Source organism: Polyodon spathula, chromosome 33 (genome assembly GCF_017654505.1).
Source record: "Polyodon spathula isolate WHYD16114869_AA chromosome 33, ASM1765450v1, whole genome shotgun sequence".
Lineage (NCBI taxonomy): Eukaryota > Metazoa > Chordata > Actinopteri > Acipenseriformes > Polyodontidae > Polyodon > Polyodon spathula.
Window position 1 is genome coordinate 2,765,221 of NC_054566.1, and position 19,955 is coordinate 2,785,175.

General features: G+C 41.0%; 1 protein-coding gene across 3 annotated transcripts in view; it reads right to left on the reverse strand.

The window, feature by feature from the left end:
- Positions 1–318: 318 nt before the first annotated feature.
- LOC121303563 (protein crumbs homolog 2-like) overlaps positions 319–19,955 on the reverse strand; it is a 99,400-nt gene continuing 79,763 nt past the window's right edge. For 2 of the 3 annotated variants that reach the window (XM_041234350.1, XM_041234349.1), the window contains exons 10-16: positions 17,644–18,585; positions 16,076–16,641; positions 15,337–15,502; positions 11,923–12,787; positions 10,879–10,995; positions 7,833–7,959; positions 319–3,592 (exon numbers count right to left, since the gene is read on the reverse strand). In XM_041234350.1, coding sequence (XP_041090284.1) covers positions 3,371–3,592; positions 7,833–7,959; positions 10,879–10,995; positions 11,923–12,787; positions 15,337–15,502; positions 16,076–16,641; positions 17,644–18,585 — 3,005 coding nt within the window. In that variant the 3' untranslated portion in view covers positions 319–3,370. The remainder of the gene's footprint in view (positions 3,593–7,832; positions 7,960–10,878; positions 10,996–11,922; positions 12,788–15,336; positions 15,503–16,075; positions 16,642–17,643; positions 18,586–19,955) is intronic. The other variant, XM_041234351.1, reaches the window with a different exon arrangement.

The window sequence follows — 19,955 nt, forward strand, 5'->3', positions numbered from 1 at the left end:
ATATATATATATATATATATATAGATATATATATATATATATATATATATATATATATATATATATATAATATATATATATAATGTGCTTTTAACAGACATTACATAGAGTTTTTAAATAAAACTTGCATCCCAAACTACCGTCCCAGACTTGTTTAAGATTTACTTTCTACTGGTGGGAAAGAAAGTGGTCCTTTCTCTTCTGGTTACAATCTGTTTGCCTGCGTGTTTTTCTTTTGCAGACCTGACCAAAAAAAAAGTGTCACCTCAGTTGTCAAAAAATAAATAAAATAAATACAATTCTAAACTTGTAGACACGGGACAAAAAAATAAAAAGTGTTGATTGTATGTCGTGTGTATGCTTCTTAACTATACATGCAGTCTTTTAGAACCAGTTTAATCAGAACAATACATTTCATTTAATACAAATAATCTACATACTGTGCTCCTGTCATTGAAATACAAAACAAATCAAAAAGAGGTGTAGAAAATCAAGTTACAAAAGCACAAAGCACTGAAGGATTCAAATACAAAACAAACAAAAAACATTAGAAAAAGTACATGTTTTTGTTTCTACTTAACTAATTTTAGTTTTACCTCTCAGTTTAACTGTGAGTCTTGTTTTTTTGGATGACATATTTCACTAAAGCAGTATGTACAAATCACTGCAAAGCCCTTTTAAATCAGGGGATTATTTTGAAATAGCCACGTGTGGTGTCAATGAAGTTAGCCGTTATCTGTGTTAATCACACAGCCTTTTATCGGTTAGGGAAATCTACACACACACATTCATGGATATCCTTGGTATAAATTAGTTGGCCAATTTTCGGGATATAAAGCTGGTAAAAATACAAATAAAGAAATATTGCGGTTTTATTAAAACATGTTTCTTAAAGCAGTATGATAACATCTTCATTTTTACATTTCAAACAACACTATCGCCATCATTTGGGAATAAGCGTTTTCTATTACAATAGCTGATGTTAAAATATTAGTGTTGATGTAAATGATATGGAGAAGATAGAAAATACCTCTCTTTTAAATAAAAAAAAAAATCAAGCTGAATTTTACTTATTTTTCAGAATGATTTCTCTGTCTCCTTAAAGAATCCATGCTGACAGACTTGTACTGTAGAGTGTTAAATAAAAGAAAAAAGGTTGGTCTCTTTAAAACACTGACTCTTTCTGACCACAAGGGGCCCTATGTTGTTCTTGTTGGGATTTCTTTCAGTAGTCTGCATCAGAACACATTTTCCAAGTCCTCTTTTGTACATAGTTTCTATTATATACATTTTAAGCAATTGCGAATCGGCACAGCTGACAAAAGATAAAAGGCTGCTCCTCATTTCTGATCATGTCCAAAATCTCTGTTTAATCAGTGCAACAAAGTGTCTAATCAAGTAGAGCCCATTAAATACATATTCTATGGCTATTGACTAACTAGGAATTTTACATTAGGCAAATCTTCACAAAAAGTGAGTTCTATTTCTCATAAATTATCCAGCACCAAGCAAGCTCAAAGACAATTAGACGTAAACTAATATTGTTTCTTTCAGACCTTTTAAGTACGTTTCTAATGAACTGCCATGGCGTGTTATATTTGTGAATGGTATATTAGTGTATGATACAGAAGTCAGCAAGGTTACTGTGCATGAAAACCCAAGAATCACACCCTGCCCCTGCAACGCAGTCCAAAATCAATAGCCTACATGCTGAATACTGTATTAGGCAGCATGTTACTTCTACAGAACAGATACTAGAAACCAAGTAATATGGACTAGAGGTTTTTAACGGAAGAAACAAGTGTGTATAGTGAGAATACAGGCATGCTGCATTAGCCCTCACACACACAGTGCGGCAACATACAGTAACAATACTAGGTAGAGAATACATATTCAAACCTCATGTGAAAACAATATATTCAAAGTTAAACATAATGAATACTAAGGGAACAGTCAAAGATGAACTGTACACTATCAAACCAGTCATCTCTTTGCCTGTACATTTTTCAATAGCATCAGAATTCCAAAGGGGCTGTGTTTTTTGGAGATTCATTTTAAATTCTATACAAGCAGATGTGAATTTGAAATGAAACAGTCCTTGTTTTTCAGAACACATTTCTGGTTCTAGATTTTTATACCTGTACCAACCACTTTGTCGCTGTCTATTAACCGTTTATAATGGATACCGAGACTATGCCATCATACTGTAACACTGGCTTATTTTGTATCATCCAACAGTGCTGTTTTTTCAGTATTAGTAGTATACTGATGTATTTATGATGTTTTTATTTTCATTATTGCTAGATATTGTTATACGAGAATGGTAAGGTTCACACATATATTTAATTATGTGGATTACATTTTTTCCAGGCCATCCAGTTGATGACAAAGTTAACTGTAGACAAAGTTATTGTTTCTTTGGGGAATTGAACACCATTTGCATCACTAAAAAACTGTCAATCAAATAATACATATACACCACATCCAGTTTTATACATGAGGATATTTATAGGTTTTTGAGATTCAGTAGTGGCACAGAGTTCAAAGATAGCGTTCAAGATTAAGGAGCTTGAACTACAAACAGCACCGTTTGAAGAGTGGCACAGTGCTTACTTTTGTTAGGACCCCAAAAACATCATAACATTCTCAGTGATACTAAAGAAGTTTAGGGAAAAAAACATTTCCAACATTTTTTTTTGAAGAACTTTGTTTACCAAGACTTACACTAGTGGTACTTTCCACTATTGGTATACGCAATTAAATCCATGAGATTGTAGCTCTTTACACAGGACAATTGAGTTTAACATCATGGGGGTAAAACACACACACACAATACAGGCATTTACAAAATTCACAAAAAAGGAAATTCAAACATCCTGAACAATAATAATTTAAGTTGTGTAGCCTTAAAAAAAAAAAAAAAAAAAGGTTATTGTAATTTAGTCTCAGAGTAAGGCCTTTTACATGAACTACATGAAGCGCTTTGTGATGGTGGTCCACTATGAAAGACGCCATATAAAGATTGACTGATAACCAGCCACAGCTATCTAGAAACGCTGGGCTGAGTTCATGAAGTGATTTTCTGAGCTTGACTTGATATAAAACAGGAGGCTCAAGGCATCTAACACATCCCCTACCAGTATCTAATTAAAAAACTCATATCCCACCTCTCTCCAGTCATTTTATTACATCATTACAGTACACTGTACCGCTTGTGTAGAATCAATTCAGTGTTTAAGACAGAAGTCAGTAGTAAGTAAAATCCAGCAATTACAATGTCCAAGTGCTGTGCAAATCAATGCGCACAGTCAGTCGGGCAACTTTGCTGCAAACCTGCAAAAAGTACCAGCCAGGAAGGGGGAGGCGCCGTTCAGATCAGGCGCTCTTCCGGTGGCACTTTGAGGACGCTGCCCATCTCCAAGCGGGCCCCTGCCACTTCCTGCTGGCTGGGGCTGTAGGTCCCCTCAGACTGCCGCCTCTTCCTTGCAGTGAGAACCATGAAAATCAGGCCGATAATCAGGAGCAGAAAGCAGCCGCAGACCACCGGCACAGCTATCGCCACCAGGGGGATTGTGTCTGTCTGCTCCAGTTTCTGCAGAAGAAATGAACGAGGGGGTTAATGACTGCAAAGGGTAGGGTTCGCTTTTATTTGCATGGGGTTTTAAGAGAATACCACAAGTATTAGTACTTTATTATTTTCTGTAAAGGAGGCAAAGTTATGTCAAAGTAATTTTACATGATTTGCATCTATTTCATCCTGAAGTATGGAAGGAATCGTGTCAAGATCACCAAGATAAATGGAAAGCCCTGACTAAACGCCAGGACTAGGTAAGTATGCTTTAAATAGCACCATGTACATCGGGGACTAGGTGGGACAGTAGACTAGCTTGTTAGCCTTTTATTCTTTTTACCCATGAAGTCTGAATCTGGCTCAGGTCTTTTTAGAATAGTGGTCAATCTGTGCTGTGAGAACCAGGACTGATCAGGATTGGGATGTGCTCATATCAGAGCTGTGAGGGGGTTCTCTCATGAGCCTGACTGTAACCACTTACATTTTCCAAGATTGAAGACATTGGATGCTTTCCTGGCTTAAAAACAAAAATCATGGTAGAAGTATCCAGGACAAAATACAGTGCAATACAATAGACACTGATGTAGGGCCTTTCATTGTTCTGAATGCATGACCTTCCTCTTAAATGGTGAGATTAAGACTAGAGACTCCTAGAGAACATTCTTACTGTTTCCACATGTATCCAATCCTTGCACAACTGTGAGGTCATTCTGCTTGCTTTGCCTCTTTAATGTAAGCATTAACATTTAAACAATATACTCTTTCAATATGTATAACATCTCATATTGCTGAACAACAAGGTTTAAAGAAGGCGCTCACATAAAAAAAATTGATGCAAAGATTTCATCCTGTTACCCCAATTTTGTATCCTTCTTGGATCCCATCTATTGTAATGATTCTTTCTTCAGTAAAACAAGAGGTGCTGTCAAGTGTATCATAGGCTGTCGCTATAAACAGGATTACTGTATTAGAAATATAATTGTGATTGCCAGTTATTCAAATTGGAACAGACTATACAGTTTCTCTCCTAGCTCAGAACAGAACAGAACAGAACATCCAAAAGGACAAGGGTTAGGCGTGACTCAGATATAATACGTCCTGACAGCATGGAGAGCCAACGAGCCACAGCTTCAAGGGATTTCAAACAACACAGAACAGGCAGCTCTGCACCCTCAAGTCAATACTGTGAATGCAGGGACAGATTGTCAGCTTAGTGTTACCACAGGAACATCAGCAGTTTACCAACACTGACATCACAGCGCAACATCTGGCAATTTTTAAAGCTGCGTTTGGACATGCCAATGAAAGCAATTTCAGTTTAAACTTTAAAAAGGTGGATCAGGGGGCTCCCGAGTGGCACATCCAGTAAAGGTGCTCCGCATGGAGTGCAGGATGCGCCCTATAGCCTGGAGATCACAGGTTAAAATCCATGTCATTGCCAACCGTGACCGGGGGTTCCTAGCGGGCGGCGTACAATTGGCCTAGCGCTGCCCGGGTAGAGAGGGTTAGGTTGGCAGGGCAAACCATGGTTCACAGTGCACCAGCAACCCCTGTGGCTGATAGGGCGCCTGCAGGTCCGCAGTGGAGCCATTAAGATCTGTGTTGTCCTCCGGCACTATAGGTCTGGTGGCTTCACTGTGGATCCACAGTGCGAAAAAATAATGGATTGGCAGCAGCACGTTTCAGCCTCTGTTCCCCGAGTCACCACGGGGTTGGAGTGTTGAATCAGGATTACAAAATTATAATTGGGCATTGCCTGGGTAAAAACCATTGGTGGCGACTAAATTTAAAAGAAAAGAAGAAAAAAAGGTGGATCAGGGGGTTGAGTGGTGGCTAGCAGGACCGGCTGACGACAGGCAAGCAGAGCCTGCAGGGGACCTTTTTCAGAAGGGAATGTGCTGATCTAAATCAGATGTGACTTTTCCATTCTTTGGAGATTCACTTGGTAAACCCAAAGCCCAATTGTTTACACTATGAAAATGTATTCTGAACATTTAATGGTAGGTACCTTACCAAGCCTACCTTATGTTATATATATATATATATATATATATATATATATATATATATATATATATATATATATATATATATATATATATTTTACTTTAATATTTAATTTCTTATACATGATGCTCAATTGTTAATCTTTTTTTTGTCATGTAAACTACCAGGTACAATTGCTTCTCCAAGTCTTATTTTCTGCCGTGAAATGGGGAAGCATATTAGTGCTGCACTGTACACTGAAGCCCAGAAGTACAGCACTGTGCGATAAGGGCTGTGCAACACTGATATTCTTCCCCACCTCACTTTAGAAAATCAGCCTTGAGGGTGTTTCAAACTGTGCTCCCTCATTATAGCAGGACTTCTCAGAACTGGGTGCACGCTGGCACTTGTATTCTTGTTAAAATGCGGAACACTAAGTGCACTCACTTACCAACGGCTCCTGACTACAGTGTTATAAAGCTGGAGAACTGCATGTACCTATATTCCAAATGTGACCCTTCATTTTGTAAATATGCTGCTTACAGTACATGGCTGGGATACTTCTCAATATTGAGTATAATCCTGGTGGGATATTAGTGGTATGCTAATTCTTGAAAGCCAGCATGAGATGCCCAGTGCCACTCTTACTATCCAGGCCTTTCAAGTAAAACTAATTATACAGTGCATGTGACTAGAGAGGGCCATGTGTTTCCAAGATTACTAGGACTACCTCAACCCCATTGAGAGTATTGGATTAGACAAAGCCTTTGCTCAACACTCACACACGGTAATCCAGTTTGTTTGCTTACTGGCTACATTTATTATTATTTTTTTTAATCAGATAGTGTAAAGTATACATTGTGCTGTGCATGGCTGCCTGAAGGAAAGTCTCTACTTAGACATGCACACATTGTTGTTACATATTTACCACGAGTGCTCAACTCTATGGAAGTTTGGTTTAGAAAGGCAAATACTGGAAATATATATACACAGTTATATATATATATATATATATATTATATATATATATATATATATATATATATATATCCTGCGTGGTCCCTTATGTATTGTACAGCACAGAGGTAAGGGTGGGGATTGTATTGCCCATTTTTCTCACTCAGACCCCTTACTTACTAAATACTATGGTATCTTATTAGATAATCGTCTCCTCATTAAAAAAATGCTAAATATTTAAATGAGCAAGACAACTCACAAGCATTCTCTGAGGTCCCTTCCGCATTGTAAAGCATCCTGTGTGGTCCCTTATGTATTGTAAAGCATTCTGCGAGGTCCCTTCTGCATTGTAAAGCATTCTCTGAGGTCCCTTCGGTATTGTAAAGCACTCTGAGGTCCCTTCTGCATTGTAAAGCATTCTCTGAAGTCCCTTCAGTATTGTAAAGCACTCTGAGGTCCCTTCTGTATTGTAAAGCATTCTACGAGGTCCCTTCTGCATTGTAAAGCATTCTGCGTGGTCCCTTATGTATTGTAAAGCATTCTCTAAGGTCCCTTCTGTATTGTAAAGCACTCTGAGAGGTCCCTTCTGTATTGTAAAGCATTCTGCGAGGTCCCTTCTGTATTGTAAAGCATCCTGCGAGGTCCCTTCTATATTGTAAAGCATTCTCTGGGGCCCCTTCTGTATTGTAAAGCATTCTGCAAGGTCCCTTCGGTATTGTAAAGCACTCTGAGGTCCCTTCTGTATTGTAAAGCATTCTACGAGGTCCCTTCTGCATTGCAAAGCATTCTGCGTGGTCCCTTATGTACTGTAAAGCATTATCTGAGCTCCCTTCTATATTGTAAAGCATTCTCTGAGGTCTCTTCTGCACTCTGGCTAATTAAGCTCGTAGTAAATCCTGGAATGGGTGAAACAGATATGCAGTAAGAGTCTTATTTCCACCTCTGATACAGTACAGTTTAGAGAGACAGTATAGTAATCACACCCCGTCGCCGAGCCAAATGGTTGATACTGTTGAAGCAGCACTTAACTGACTTTTATTAAAAACTAGGACCTTCAAAACAACAAAAAAAGAAAAAGCAAAGCATGTGTCATAAAATAACTATAAGTAGAGGATGCAAAGTGTTTAATGGGAGATAAAGCTCCATCCCTACAGCCTCCCTGTACACTCAATGCAACCTGTAGTACAGTACATACATGCAGACTTGAACTTGCCTGCTCTTCCGTCTCGTCAACGTCTCTGTCCAAGACTATATAGGACAAGAAGTGACAGAGACTTTGCCGGAAGAGCAGTGAGCACAAGAAGGAAAGGTGGCTTACATCAGCCTCGCAGCGCTGTCCTGCATAGCTGGCACCACAGCTACACTCATAACCGTTTACCAGGTCCTGGCACGTGCCACCGTTCAGACAGGGGTTGGGGGCGCACTCGTTTATGTCAGTTTCACAGCTGTTGAAGAAACAAGAGAGGAACATTAGTCCACTGCTTAAATATATGACAATACTTCAGCATTGGTTATATGAGTATCGTGCCTTTCAGATTAACATCACATACACTGTGGGCAAGCACAGGTAACCAGGAGCCACACATTAGTTGTTCTCAATGGGCATCAATTCAGTAGTTTGAAAAAAAATCAAAATAAAAGGTAATATAAAGGTAAAATTTACATGATTCTAAGTGAAGTAGACTTTCACATGGGTGGGAAGTTGTAACAATATTATAGATTATTAGTCGTCACAGAGCACTACAATCCGGTTGGCACATTGTTACAACCTTCACTTTAGCCAGTGGCCCAAATGTACATCACATTGCATTAGCAACATAACATAAGAGACTGCTCGTAACAAGAGGATCCTGGGTCTTAAAGGGTCCCAATGATTCATCGTTAACATGGCTTTGTAATCTATTCCAGCACATAAACCAGACCACTGTGCTGTGATTAATGTATTGGCAATCAAGCCCCCCCGCCCCTCCCTCCGCCCTTCATTGTTCAAGCCTAAATAGAAATGTAGATTGAGTTCCCTTTAATTAACTAGTGTAGCATCTGGATTGTATCAGCCTTTAGGGCACTAACAGGAGCTGTAAGTGCAGCACAGACAACGTGCTTACTTTAGAGCAAAAGGTCTTGTACTGTATCCCTTAATTATTCTAACAAGAGCAATGCTGCAGCAGCTTGAAGAGCTCCTCACCAGACAATCAATAATCCCACCAGGCCCTTGCACTGATGCTGCATTCAGAAGTTAACAACACCCTGCCAAGTGTAGCTTATGTAATTCAAGCAAATGAACAGAATGTAGACTGAAAAACCTGAATGCTGGGAAACAGTGCCCCCTGTGGGTGGAAGTTCCGACCATGCATGGAACACCAGGGACCAATAGCATTTCTCCACCATTCCTATTTAATCCCCTAAGTGATTTTTGCAAAACCCTCACTGACAACAGACACACTACATAAATCACCCTGATGTTTCCAAAGTGAAACAACAGGCTTAATGAAACAATACATTTAAAGTGGCCCCCTAGAATTGAGGCCCAGCTATGTATCTAAGTGGTCAGTGTTTTCTCTGAAACAGAGGTACAATGACTTGAACTCCTCTACATGGTCCATCATTTCTCTAGGAGGAAAAACGCTGCTCTTGGTAACACTAGTACTAGACTCCAGCCTCTTAGAGGTCTTTATTGCACACTGGAGAACGTTACCAGGCATGACTGGAAGACAACAGGAGCCGGGGGCGAAATTCAACTTCACATGATGCTATTTCTAGACTGCCTGGCTCTGGTAAAATGAAATCTTATCCCAGTGAGAGTTTTCTCTCATTAAAAAGAACAGCAGGCTCCTGCCTTCTCAATGCAGAACAATAAACCCCGGCCATTTATTATTGGAGGAAATGATCCAAAGAGCGGAAAAATTCCTCTCGATTTCAGAGACGGCAATAAAGAAAAATGTGTCATTTATTCTACCCTATGCAGAATACTGTACTTTATGGTGCATTGGAGTATTACCTTGCAAACTATATTTTATTTGTCTAGAATATTGTCCCAAAGAAAATAACAGCAATACTAAATAAAATACTGATTTAAAAAGAGACGATTTCCAGTAAACATGTTTGAAATAGGCAACAGTATTTTATTGTAGCTGATGAAACAAAAGCTATTTCTGTCTATACAAATTATAAGAATCTTCTGGGAATTGTAAAAAATATTTAAGCAGCTTGTATTACATGATAAACTGTTACATGTGGCTAAAATGCCGCAGCAAGAATACGTACACACACAAAGTGTATTTGACATATTTCCTCAGTTTTAAGGTCTTACATTGGCTTCCTGTGAAGCAGCACATTGATTTCAAAACACTACTCCTCACTTACAAGGCTATTCAGGGTTTTGGCCCTGCCTGTTTGAGTTAGTTCATATAAACTGTCTTGCACTTCGAGATCAGCAAATGATGGTCTTTTAGTTATTCCAAACTTCATTACAAACCTATGGTTAAAGGGCTTTTAGTTTTCAAGATCATTCACTTTGGAACTCAATTGCAAATGTTATCCAGAATGCTAAGTCTGTCAATATTTTTAAATCTCAACAGATTTGCCTTTTCACTAGCGAGCAGTCTGGAGCTCTTTTGACTTGCTGTTTATTTATTTTTGTAACGCACCCCAGGTTGCTAGCACATGAAGGATCTATATAAATGAAACTGGTATGGTGCTAATGATTACTGTACTGTTTCAAAATATTAGGCAACAATTAAAATATTATATACGTATCACCTCCCCAGAGCCAGGTAGGCCATGCATATCTGTACGACTGTGCGACACTATGAACATCCGTCTGTATCCACTGAGCTGATGGTTTCCTTGGTTTAGTGGTTCTTTGTGTGGGTGCTCCCCAGTGTCTGCAGAACCGAGGAAGGCTGACCTCTTACCTCTCTCCCCAGTGTCTGCAGCACCGAGGCAGACTGCCCTCCTACCTCTCTCCCCAGTGTCTGCAGCATTGAGGCAGGCTGACCTCTTGCCTCTCTCCCCAGTGTCTAGAGCACCGAGGCAGACTGACCTCCTACCTCTCTCCCCAGTGTCTGCAGCATTGAGGCAGGCTGACCTCTTACCTCTCTCCCCAGTGTCTGCAGCATTGAGGCAGGCTGACCTCTTACCTCTCTCCCCAGTGTCTGCAGCACCAAGGCAGGCTGACCTCTTACCTCTCTCCCCAGTGTCTGCAGCACCGAGGCAGGCTGACCTCTTACCTCTCTCCCCAGTGTCTGCAGCACTGAGGCAGGCTGACCTCTTACCTCTCTCCCCAGTGTCTGCAGCACCAAGGCAGGCTGACCTCTTACCTCTCTCCCCAGTGTCTGCAGCACCAAGGCAGGCTGACCTCTTACCTCTCTCCAGTGAAACCAGTCCTGCAGGTACAGTTAGCTCCCCAGATCCCATCTACACAGTCTCCATCGTTCTGACACCAGAACTCCTTCCCACACCGCAATGGCGGGAAGGGCCACCTAGAAGAAATACACTGAGTGGGTTATCACTGGGCCTGTTTTTAAAGTTGAGACCACTAAACTCCTTCATCGGCTTTGAAAATGAGAGGCTACCACAGTAAAATAGCTCAGTAGGGCACCTAGCTCTCCTATTCTCCTGTTATCTCACCGCTGGAAGCCTTTCTTGAAACAAGTTGTGCTCTAAATATTCAAATGACTGTCTCTGATTTTCTGGTTGCTTGGAAAGTCCCTTAATCACATGACTCACTGGGTGACACTGTAATAGTTTGCTGCATGCAAATGGGATGGGAGATGAGTTCCAAAGCACTCCATCTCCCAGCAGCCTTTGTAACTCGCTTCCAAATCCTGAAAACAGTTGTCTGCATGGCTCATTATTATCAAATATTGTGAAAAGCACTGCATTCAAGGAAACATTTCAATTTGAAATAATAAAACATGTCATTGGGACCACAGCATTACCAGATATGGAGGTTGCATTACCTGTATATTAGTTTAGACCAGTGGTTCCCAAACCGGTCCTGAGGACCCACTGTGACCTTTGTTTTCCTTGAACTGTTTCCAGCTCTTAACAACTGTATATTTCAAACTAGCAATAACATTTTATAAGTAACTTGAAATCTGCAACTGTTTTGCGAGCGGAAAACAATTAAAAAGGTCTAATTAAGCAAATGATTGGTTCAATTAAGGGTCTAGTTAAATAATTGAGAGCTCAGTTGGAATGAAAACCAGCAGACACAGTGGGTTCCCAGGACTGGGGTTGGGAACCACTGCTTTGGACCATTAGGATACAATTGGGCTTCTCTAGATACCTGTTTTAACCTGGAATAAACTTGAATACAACAGTGATTATTTCACCAAGCTCCAGTTCTCAGGCACCTCATTACACTGAGACAGACTACCTATTGATTTGAAAAGTATAATACTTACTGGCATAGAGGCCCTGCGAACTGAGGAGGGCAGACACAGCTGAAAGTGTCGATACCATCAGAGCACGTCCCTCCATTCTGACACAGGTTTTCAGCACAGTCATCAATGTTTGTTTCACAGTCCCTCCCAGTGTAACCTGGGTAACAGTCGCACTTGTAGTCAGCCAGCAAGTCAGTACAATTGCCATGGAGACAGCTACTTGACTGGCAGTCGTCAATATTAGACTGGCAATATAACCCACCCCATCCCCATGGACAACTGCACTCAAAGAAGTTAAACAGATCCTCACACTTTCCCTCATGGTAACAGGGGTTTGGAGTGCAGACCGGGTTTCCTCTGCACCCGATTTGAATCTCTTGCCCACTGCGTTTGATAAACTGCTCCCGCTGTGGTACTGTGTGGTCTTCGGTGAAAGGGAGATACACTCCACCCACTCTCACAGTCCCAAGGCAGCCTGTGTAATTCTCAGCCAGCATCACAGTGGATTCGTTGAGGAAGTTGAGGTTGCCAGCCACGCCCAGGCTGGTCCCGTTCTGATTCCCGTCCACAGTGATCACCCACCTCGATGAGCCCTGCTTCGGTTCCGTCATACCAACCATGATTTTGTGCCACAGGCCGTCTGTGATGGGGAAGTCGCTCTGTATGGTAACTATCTCCACGCTGTTCTCTGTCCTCAGCTTGACCAGCAGTGTGGAGTTGTGGAGTTCAATGCAGAAAAGCTCCACTCGGTTGGTGGCTCGCAGAAGAACCGCATTCCCATCTCTGGTCCTCACATCCAGGGAAATGTTTGTTACTGGCCAGTTCAGAGACTTGTTAGCAGCATATTCAATAGTGTTGTTTTCCTGAAATGTTGCATTTGCTCTGCCTGAAAAAAAGAAAAGGAAACAAGCATGTCAGTGACATACATCCCTGCAAATTAAAAGCAATGAAAAAAACAGAGACCTACACCAGCGTATGCACTGTGACAATGTAACTTTGACAAGCAGAGTGCCTTTTATAACCCCAGACCTGAATAGTCTCATTCATTTATGAAAACTAATATCTAAACCAAGTTTCATCAGAACTGGAAAAGTGCTTCTCAAGATACACAAAAAAGTAATATGGACAGGAATATACTCCCAGATTGCAATCAGTGTTTTTTTTGTTACTTGTTTTTTTTTTAGTTATAGTTATGATTTTTTAAATTTTAGTTATAGTTATTATTACAGTTAACTAAATATAACTGTAGTGATTATTTAGTTATTATTACAGTTTACACAGTGGTGGTGACCTTTAAATCTGTCAGGGTAAAAAGAACTTGGGTAATGCCAGGCTCTGCCCCTCTTCACAGTGCACTCCGTAGAAGAGCCAACCACATACATGTATTGATCAGAGATTACCATTTACTAGCCAAGGCTGGCTGTACAGCCTTCCACTCACTTTAATACAAGTCAAATAGAATATGTGTGCTAGAAACAAGTAGTAAAAAGCAGGCTGTTTTTCAGCTTGATTTTTACTTAGCAATTTACAAAAGCTATATTTGTTTTGTTTTTTTACATTAAACTAACTTTAGGAAAAATAATTAAACCATTTCATTTGCCCTTGTAAATGTTTAAGTAGAACCTCAACGCCTGATTAAAAACAAGGCATATAGAAGGGTTGAATATAAAAGCAACTTGCCTGAATCAATGGTACACATGGAAAAAAAAGAGAAAGTGAATAAAAAATAAAACTAAAACATTTGCCCTTTTCTGTACAATACAAAAATGTCCCTGGCTCACAGGCTTTCCAAGCGATCTGGAAAAAACATACTGTAGAGCCATATTTATTTCCTTACTGGAAAACAAGTTGTAGAGTCAGATATATATTTCATGTGCTAATTTAACAGCCCCTGCAGGGAGTACTTATGCAAAATGCTTTATGAATATGGACCATATTGAAACAAAAACTTGTATTAAAATGTACATTTTCTATAGGCTTACATTACCATTTCATATTCTGACATCTGCTTTGTCACGATATATTTTCATTCCATACATGTAATACAGCATCCGTTTTGTTTTTTTAACTCTGATTAAAGAAATTTACTGGGTTTTTCCGATCTTTATTTTTTCATTCAAGCAGAGAATGGGTGAAATCGACCTTTATGCTTTAAAAAAAACAAACTTTTTATGCCATTAAGAAACATCTCATTTTGGGAAGCCCCTTTATCATATTCAACATGCAACGAAACCATGGTTACCAACATTCTAATTCAAATAACGTTTGGTCACAGCAAAGCTATACGTATAGGCAAAGATCCTACACACATTTAAATGGTCTGAAATAAACCGCAGAAACCTCAGCACATAAAAGTGTATTACACAGACTTTTATAGCATAAATTTAGAGGTGACAAAAACATGCACAGAACAAAACTAGAGATAGTTGAACTGGACTCAGAGTCACTGGAGGCAGACGGGCCCACTTCGTTCTGCCGCGGAGACATCAGTCGTCGGCCAGGGTATTGTGCACAATATTCAAAGTGTTTTCCTCTTCCGACCCATTTTCAAAACAAACTAGTAACTGTCACCGTATACCTATAGCAAAAGCTTACCTACACCATAACCCGCTAGTTTCTGCGTAACAGGGTGAAATGACTGACAATGAAACTGCAGTAGCCTATTAAAGGACCACTGAGCTGACTGACAGCGACATCTAGCCATTCAGAGCGGAACAGGCAGCAAGTGTAAAAACTACACAAACTAGAGAAGATCTCCAAATGATTATTTTTGGTAAGAAAATAAAAAATAGGGAGTGGTTTTACACACGTTTACTATATAAATGTATTTCAGTCGAACTCATATTTTTGGGGAATAATTTGTTTAACAAGCTTTACGATTACAAATCAAAAGTTTTTTTTTTTTTTTTTTACTATTTCGTTATCTTTTTAAATATTTGTTTTTATTTTTTATTATAGTAACTATTAATGGATATGGTTTGCGTTCGTTAATAGACATTTTTGTTATCATTACAGTTAACTAAAAAAACACTGTCAGGTATAGCTGAGCTGGTCGGTCTGGGTGAGGTGTAGTGTAAAGACGGCTGTCAGTGTTCTAGTGTTATTTTGTCAGGTATAGCTGACCCAGGAAGTAGTAGTGCAACATTAAAATGACACGTTGGATTGTGGGATTGATTGAATACATGCAAACAAACAAACACGAGGAAAGTTAAACTAACATTTGTGAGGCTGTTTTTATTTTCGGTCTTTACACCGCTGTCAGTAGCCTTATTAATGAGGTCACTGCCTGAGATGCAGCTGAGGTATAGCTGAGCTTCTGTGGAAACATCCTCCAGCTACACCTCACCCAGACCGTCCAGCTCAGCTACCTGCATACAGACAGTGGAAAGGAGGTATTACTGCTTCTTATGTCAAAGCTGTGTGTTTGATACTTACACTCATAGCCCCCAGGCACGTCCACACACTGGCTGAGGTGCGGACAGGGGCTGCTGCTGCACCACACTCTCCTTTCACACGTCCTGCCGGTGAAGTTTGCAAGACACGAGCAGACAAAGTCGTTCCAGGTCACTTGACACGAGCCTCCATTCTCACAGGGTCCAGACTTCAGAGAGAATGACAGCGATGGAGTTATTAATATGTTATTAACACAGCAATGGCAATTTGAAACAAGATGACAACTACCATGTCCCTTCGAAATCTTACAGCTGCTACGTCTTATTTATGACACATTCAATCATGTGACAGGTTACAAGACTCGGTGCCTAATATGATGTGCCTACTGTATTTCCTATTGGTTAGTCATTCCATAGTATTCAGTCCAGCTTTGTGTTTCTAATAGGTATTGTGGCATAGGGATTTTGAAGGGGGCAGGCTAACTGTAGGTGACTCCATTTCTTTCTTAGCTTACAGCCTGGCAGATAAAGATGCCAAGAGGTGCAATGACAAAAAGCTAGGGGCTAAACTGGGATTTGGAAACGGAATGTGCGAGTTGCAGGCCTCGGATTGTGCCATTGGCCTTGCTGTTTACATTTTTATTTTCCACAGTAAAGCAGCTGGCCAATAAACTTGTTTAATTCTCCATGGCTTCTTAGTAACCTAAATGTGGACTAAATGTGGTGTGAATGAACTGAATTTCAAATTCATGAAATTCCCTGTGCTGTATGAAAACTCTTACCCGGCAGGTGTCATCGCTGTGGCAACCCTGAATGACATTAACAGTCTCCCTGAAGCTGTAAATGTCTTCGGTCACGCTGGAGTTACCGTTCTCCAGAGGGAAGAACTCCAGGAGCGAGTTGTCGAGCCGCAGGTCCTGCAAACAGCCCTTGAAATACCCTCCCCAGGCGGATGCATCCTCTTCCACAGAGAGGCCTCCAACATGAGCTACATCCCCAGCCTCGACTGAGACGGAAGGCAGCCGGGTCAGTTTATAATCCAGGTGAGACCGTCCGACCGTGACGTTACCATCATTGGACTGCACGATGAGCAGCTGCTTCTCTCCGGTGGCACAGTACATGGGTGCCACTGCAGGGGGGCCCGACAGGGTCTGCACATTGATCCTGCCCATCTTCAGATAGAGGGTGAAGTACGGGCCTGTGTCATTACTCAGCTGAAATATCAAGCCCTCTTGCTTCAGCGTGCGCAGGAAAAAGGAGACTGTGAAGTTGGAGCCGTGACTGCTGCTGATGTTAAAGGAGGCAGAACTAGTGCTGTCTTCCAGGCTGAAGGTTGCTGGTGTATACTCTGTTGGGATAAGATGGTAGAATACACACTGTAGCAGTTATGATAATATCTCAGGTTTTTTTAATAGGAAAGTGGGAACAAATTTGTAATTTGAAACGCTTGGGAAATAGTATCACCTTGGTGGCTCTCAGCAGTTTGTAATTTGTATTTTTTATTTTTATTTTTTTAATTTGGAATCAGCAATTATTTTTTCTCATTTTCTCCCCAATTATTACTTGTTATTTCAACCCGGCTCACCTCTGCCACCCCCGCACAGACTTGGGAGAGACGAAGAGGAACACACGCGTCCTCCGAAACGTGTATCGTCAGTTGTCCGCTTCTTTTCACTCTGCAGGCCCACCATGTAGCCACCTCAGAGCTATAACGTCAGACGACTATGCAGCTCCGGGCAACCTGCAGGTGCCCGGCCAGTCTGCAGGGGTCGCTGGTGCATGGTGTGCCGAGAACACCCTGGCCGACCTAAGCCCTCCCCACCCAGGCGGAAACTCAGTCAATTGTGCGCCGCCCCCTGGAAACTCCCATCCACGGTTGGCAGTGGAATAGCCTGGACTCGAACTGGCGACCTCCAGGCTATAGGGTGCATCCTGCACTCCACGCGGAGTGCCTTTACCGGATGAGCCACTTGGGAGCCCAATAACAGAGTTTCTAGTGCGCTAAACTGGTGGATCTAAACACTGCCAAGCTTTTAGTCATTCAAACAGGACCTTCCTTTGCATTTTACAGCAAACAGCAAATACAAAAAGTTACAACTGCAGGTTTTCTTCCTTTTATTTAATAGTTGCGGAAGGTTTATAGGAAATATACTAGCGAACATGCACTGTTCAACATTTTTCATAATGTTCATCATCTTGGTACAAAAAGCCTCATTGTTATTAATTAACAGTGGTGGAGCCAAAGGATTCCTTCACATTTACAATTATTAAATTAGAAAGCTCCTGATGAACACTCTTTCAGTTTTGGAATCCTGCCCTTATTGAAGACTCTTTTAAAAAGGAGTCTTACCGTAAGAACAATTGGGACCATGAAAGGGACGGAAGCACTGGCATCTGGAGCTGGTCCACAGATCCACACAGCTGCCCTGATCTGAGCACGGGTTGGGTTCGCACCACTCCGGCTTGCTGCAGCCGAGCTGCAATCCCTCCGCCATGGTCTCAGAAATCCTCTGAGGAAGCACGGGTTGGGAATCAATCAGTAGGTCTTCTATGCAGCCAATGAAATTCATCCTGCTTTCAGTGTTGTTGAGTAAGAACTCAAACTTGACCCCACCAACAGAGATCATCTTGAAGGACTCTGGAATATTACGGACCAGTTCCAAGCCATCCTGGGTCTTTGTGCAGTCGCCACCCTTACAGTTTGTATGGGTCAGCACTAAACCACCTTTCAAAGTCACACTGATTTCCTGCCACTGGCCATCATTTACTTTTCCAGGCAATGATGTATAGATGTGAGAGCCCTCTAGCACTGCCCTAGCATGAAGGAGGCCCTCAACGATCTCCAGGTACATGTAGTCCGAGTTGTCCCCCCTGTAAAATATAATCCTATCAGGTAAGGTGGTCCTGAACCGGAGGCTGATGCTGGCTCTGGTGGCGCCCACGTCCCTCTTGGTTCTGTTTCTCAGTGGAACCTCTATGAGAATGTAACCTGTGGATGTGAAGGAGAATGTGGTTGAGGTGTTGCAGCGTTCGTCATAGAAACCAGGGGGGCAGTGGCAGGAGTAGCTGTGAGTGCCGCTCTGGTAGGTAGGGTGGCATGTCGCTCCGTTTTGACAGTCGTTCTCCTGGCAGCCCACCAGCTTGGTGTCACAGTTTTTGCCTCCCCAGGGGGTGGCGTCTTGTCCTGCTGCAGGGCAGAGGCAGGTATAGTCATCGATGCCGTCTTCACACCGGCCCCCGTTCGCACAGGGGCTGCTTTCACATTCGTCAATGTTGGTCTCGCAGCCCACTCCTGGAAGATAAGAAAAGGTGAAAAATGTAAAGCTGCCCACTGCAACAGTTTTATGGGTATTGCTGGGTGAATGGTTACTAGATTCTTCAATAGTTCAGCCTTCTGCAAGCTCTGCTTCATCAGAAACCAGACACTGTTGTCTTATTGGTTTGGTTAGGTTACCTCAGGTCATTTTAGCTCACACAATTAGCCACTCTTTCCCTCTCTACCAAGCAGCCATTCTCTGAACTACAGCTGCAGTGGGGTATCAATACCATGGATAAGCTCAGTTCACTTTCAAAAATGCAAACATGATTTTTACTTTTGTTTACATTGTTGATGTTTGCTGTATACTGCACACAGACGCTCAGAAGACGCTTTTGGACTTTATTTTTGGAACAGTACTGTCTGTATTTAAAAGGTGAATTTGAAAAAGAAAATATAAATGTTTAAATTGTTTTCAAAACTTATGATCTCTTTTGCACTTGTTAATTTAAATTATGAAAAATGAAATAAAAAACAAATCTTACAATTAATAAAGGCATTTGAAGACAAAATGCAGCGAAATAGATGATATGCAGGCCAGGTCGTTCAAGTGTGGAAATATTTCAGGGGATTATCAAAACCAATGAGAAAAACCACTGAGAAACCTTTCATCTCATACATGTGTGCTCCAGCAATCCCTATATAATCCAACACGGCAGTCCTGCTATGTAATGAACTGTACTATACAGTTATGGCCAAAAGTTTTGCATCACCTACAATTTTAGGACTGAGACATCATTAAAAAAAAAAAAAAAAAAAAAAAAAAAGAACTTATGAACATAATTTAATATTTATCGTGTAATCAAAGAAACTACAAAAACATTACATTTTAGATTTCAAAATGCCACATTCTTAAAAGTAACATTATTCGGCAGGTTTCATTCTATAGGATGATGCAACACTTTTGACCATAGCTGTACAGTAGAGCCACACACACACACACACACACACACACACACACACACACACACACACACACACATGTATCAGTGAAGCTCGTATGGGGCTGAAGGCATTAATCACAATATTTTGCCTGCTTGACTTAATATTTCAAAGTGTTTACTGAAGTCTTTAAAAGAACCCCAAAGAGAAAAAACACCTATTAAATCCAGAAAATTAAAACTAAACAACTAAGTACTTAGTCAATAAAACCCTAACTGCTCCCTAACTGCTCCTTCCAGTATCATAGGGTCATTCAACATGAAATCAAATCACCAAAAACCTTGACCTCCTTTGATTTGAGTAAAATTGTCCATGCATGCTTGCCTTGATGAGAGGGCTCATCAAAGTTGACTCATTTTGGACTGTTGTCAGTGTTTGACAGGTTGTAGCCTAGACCCTGTGAC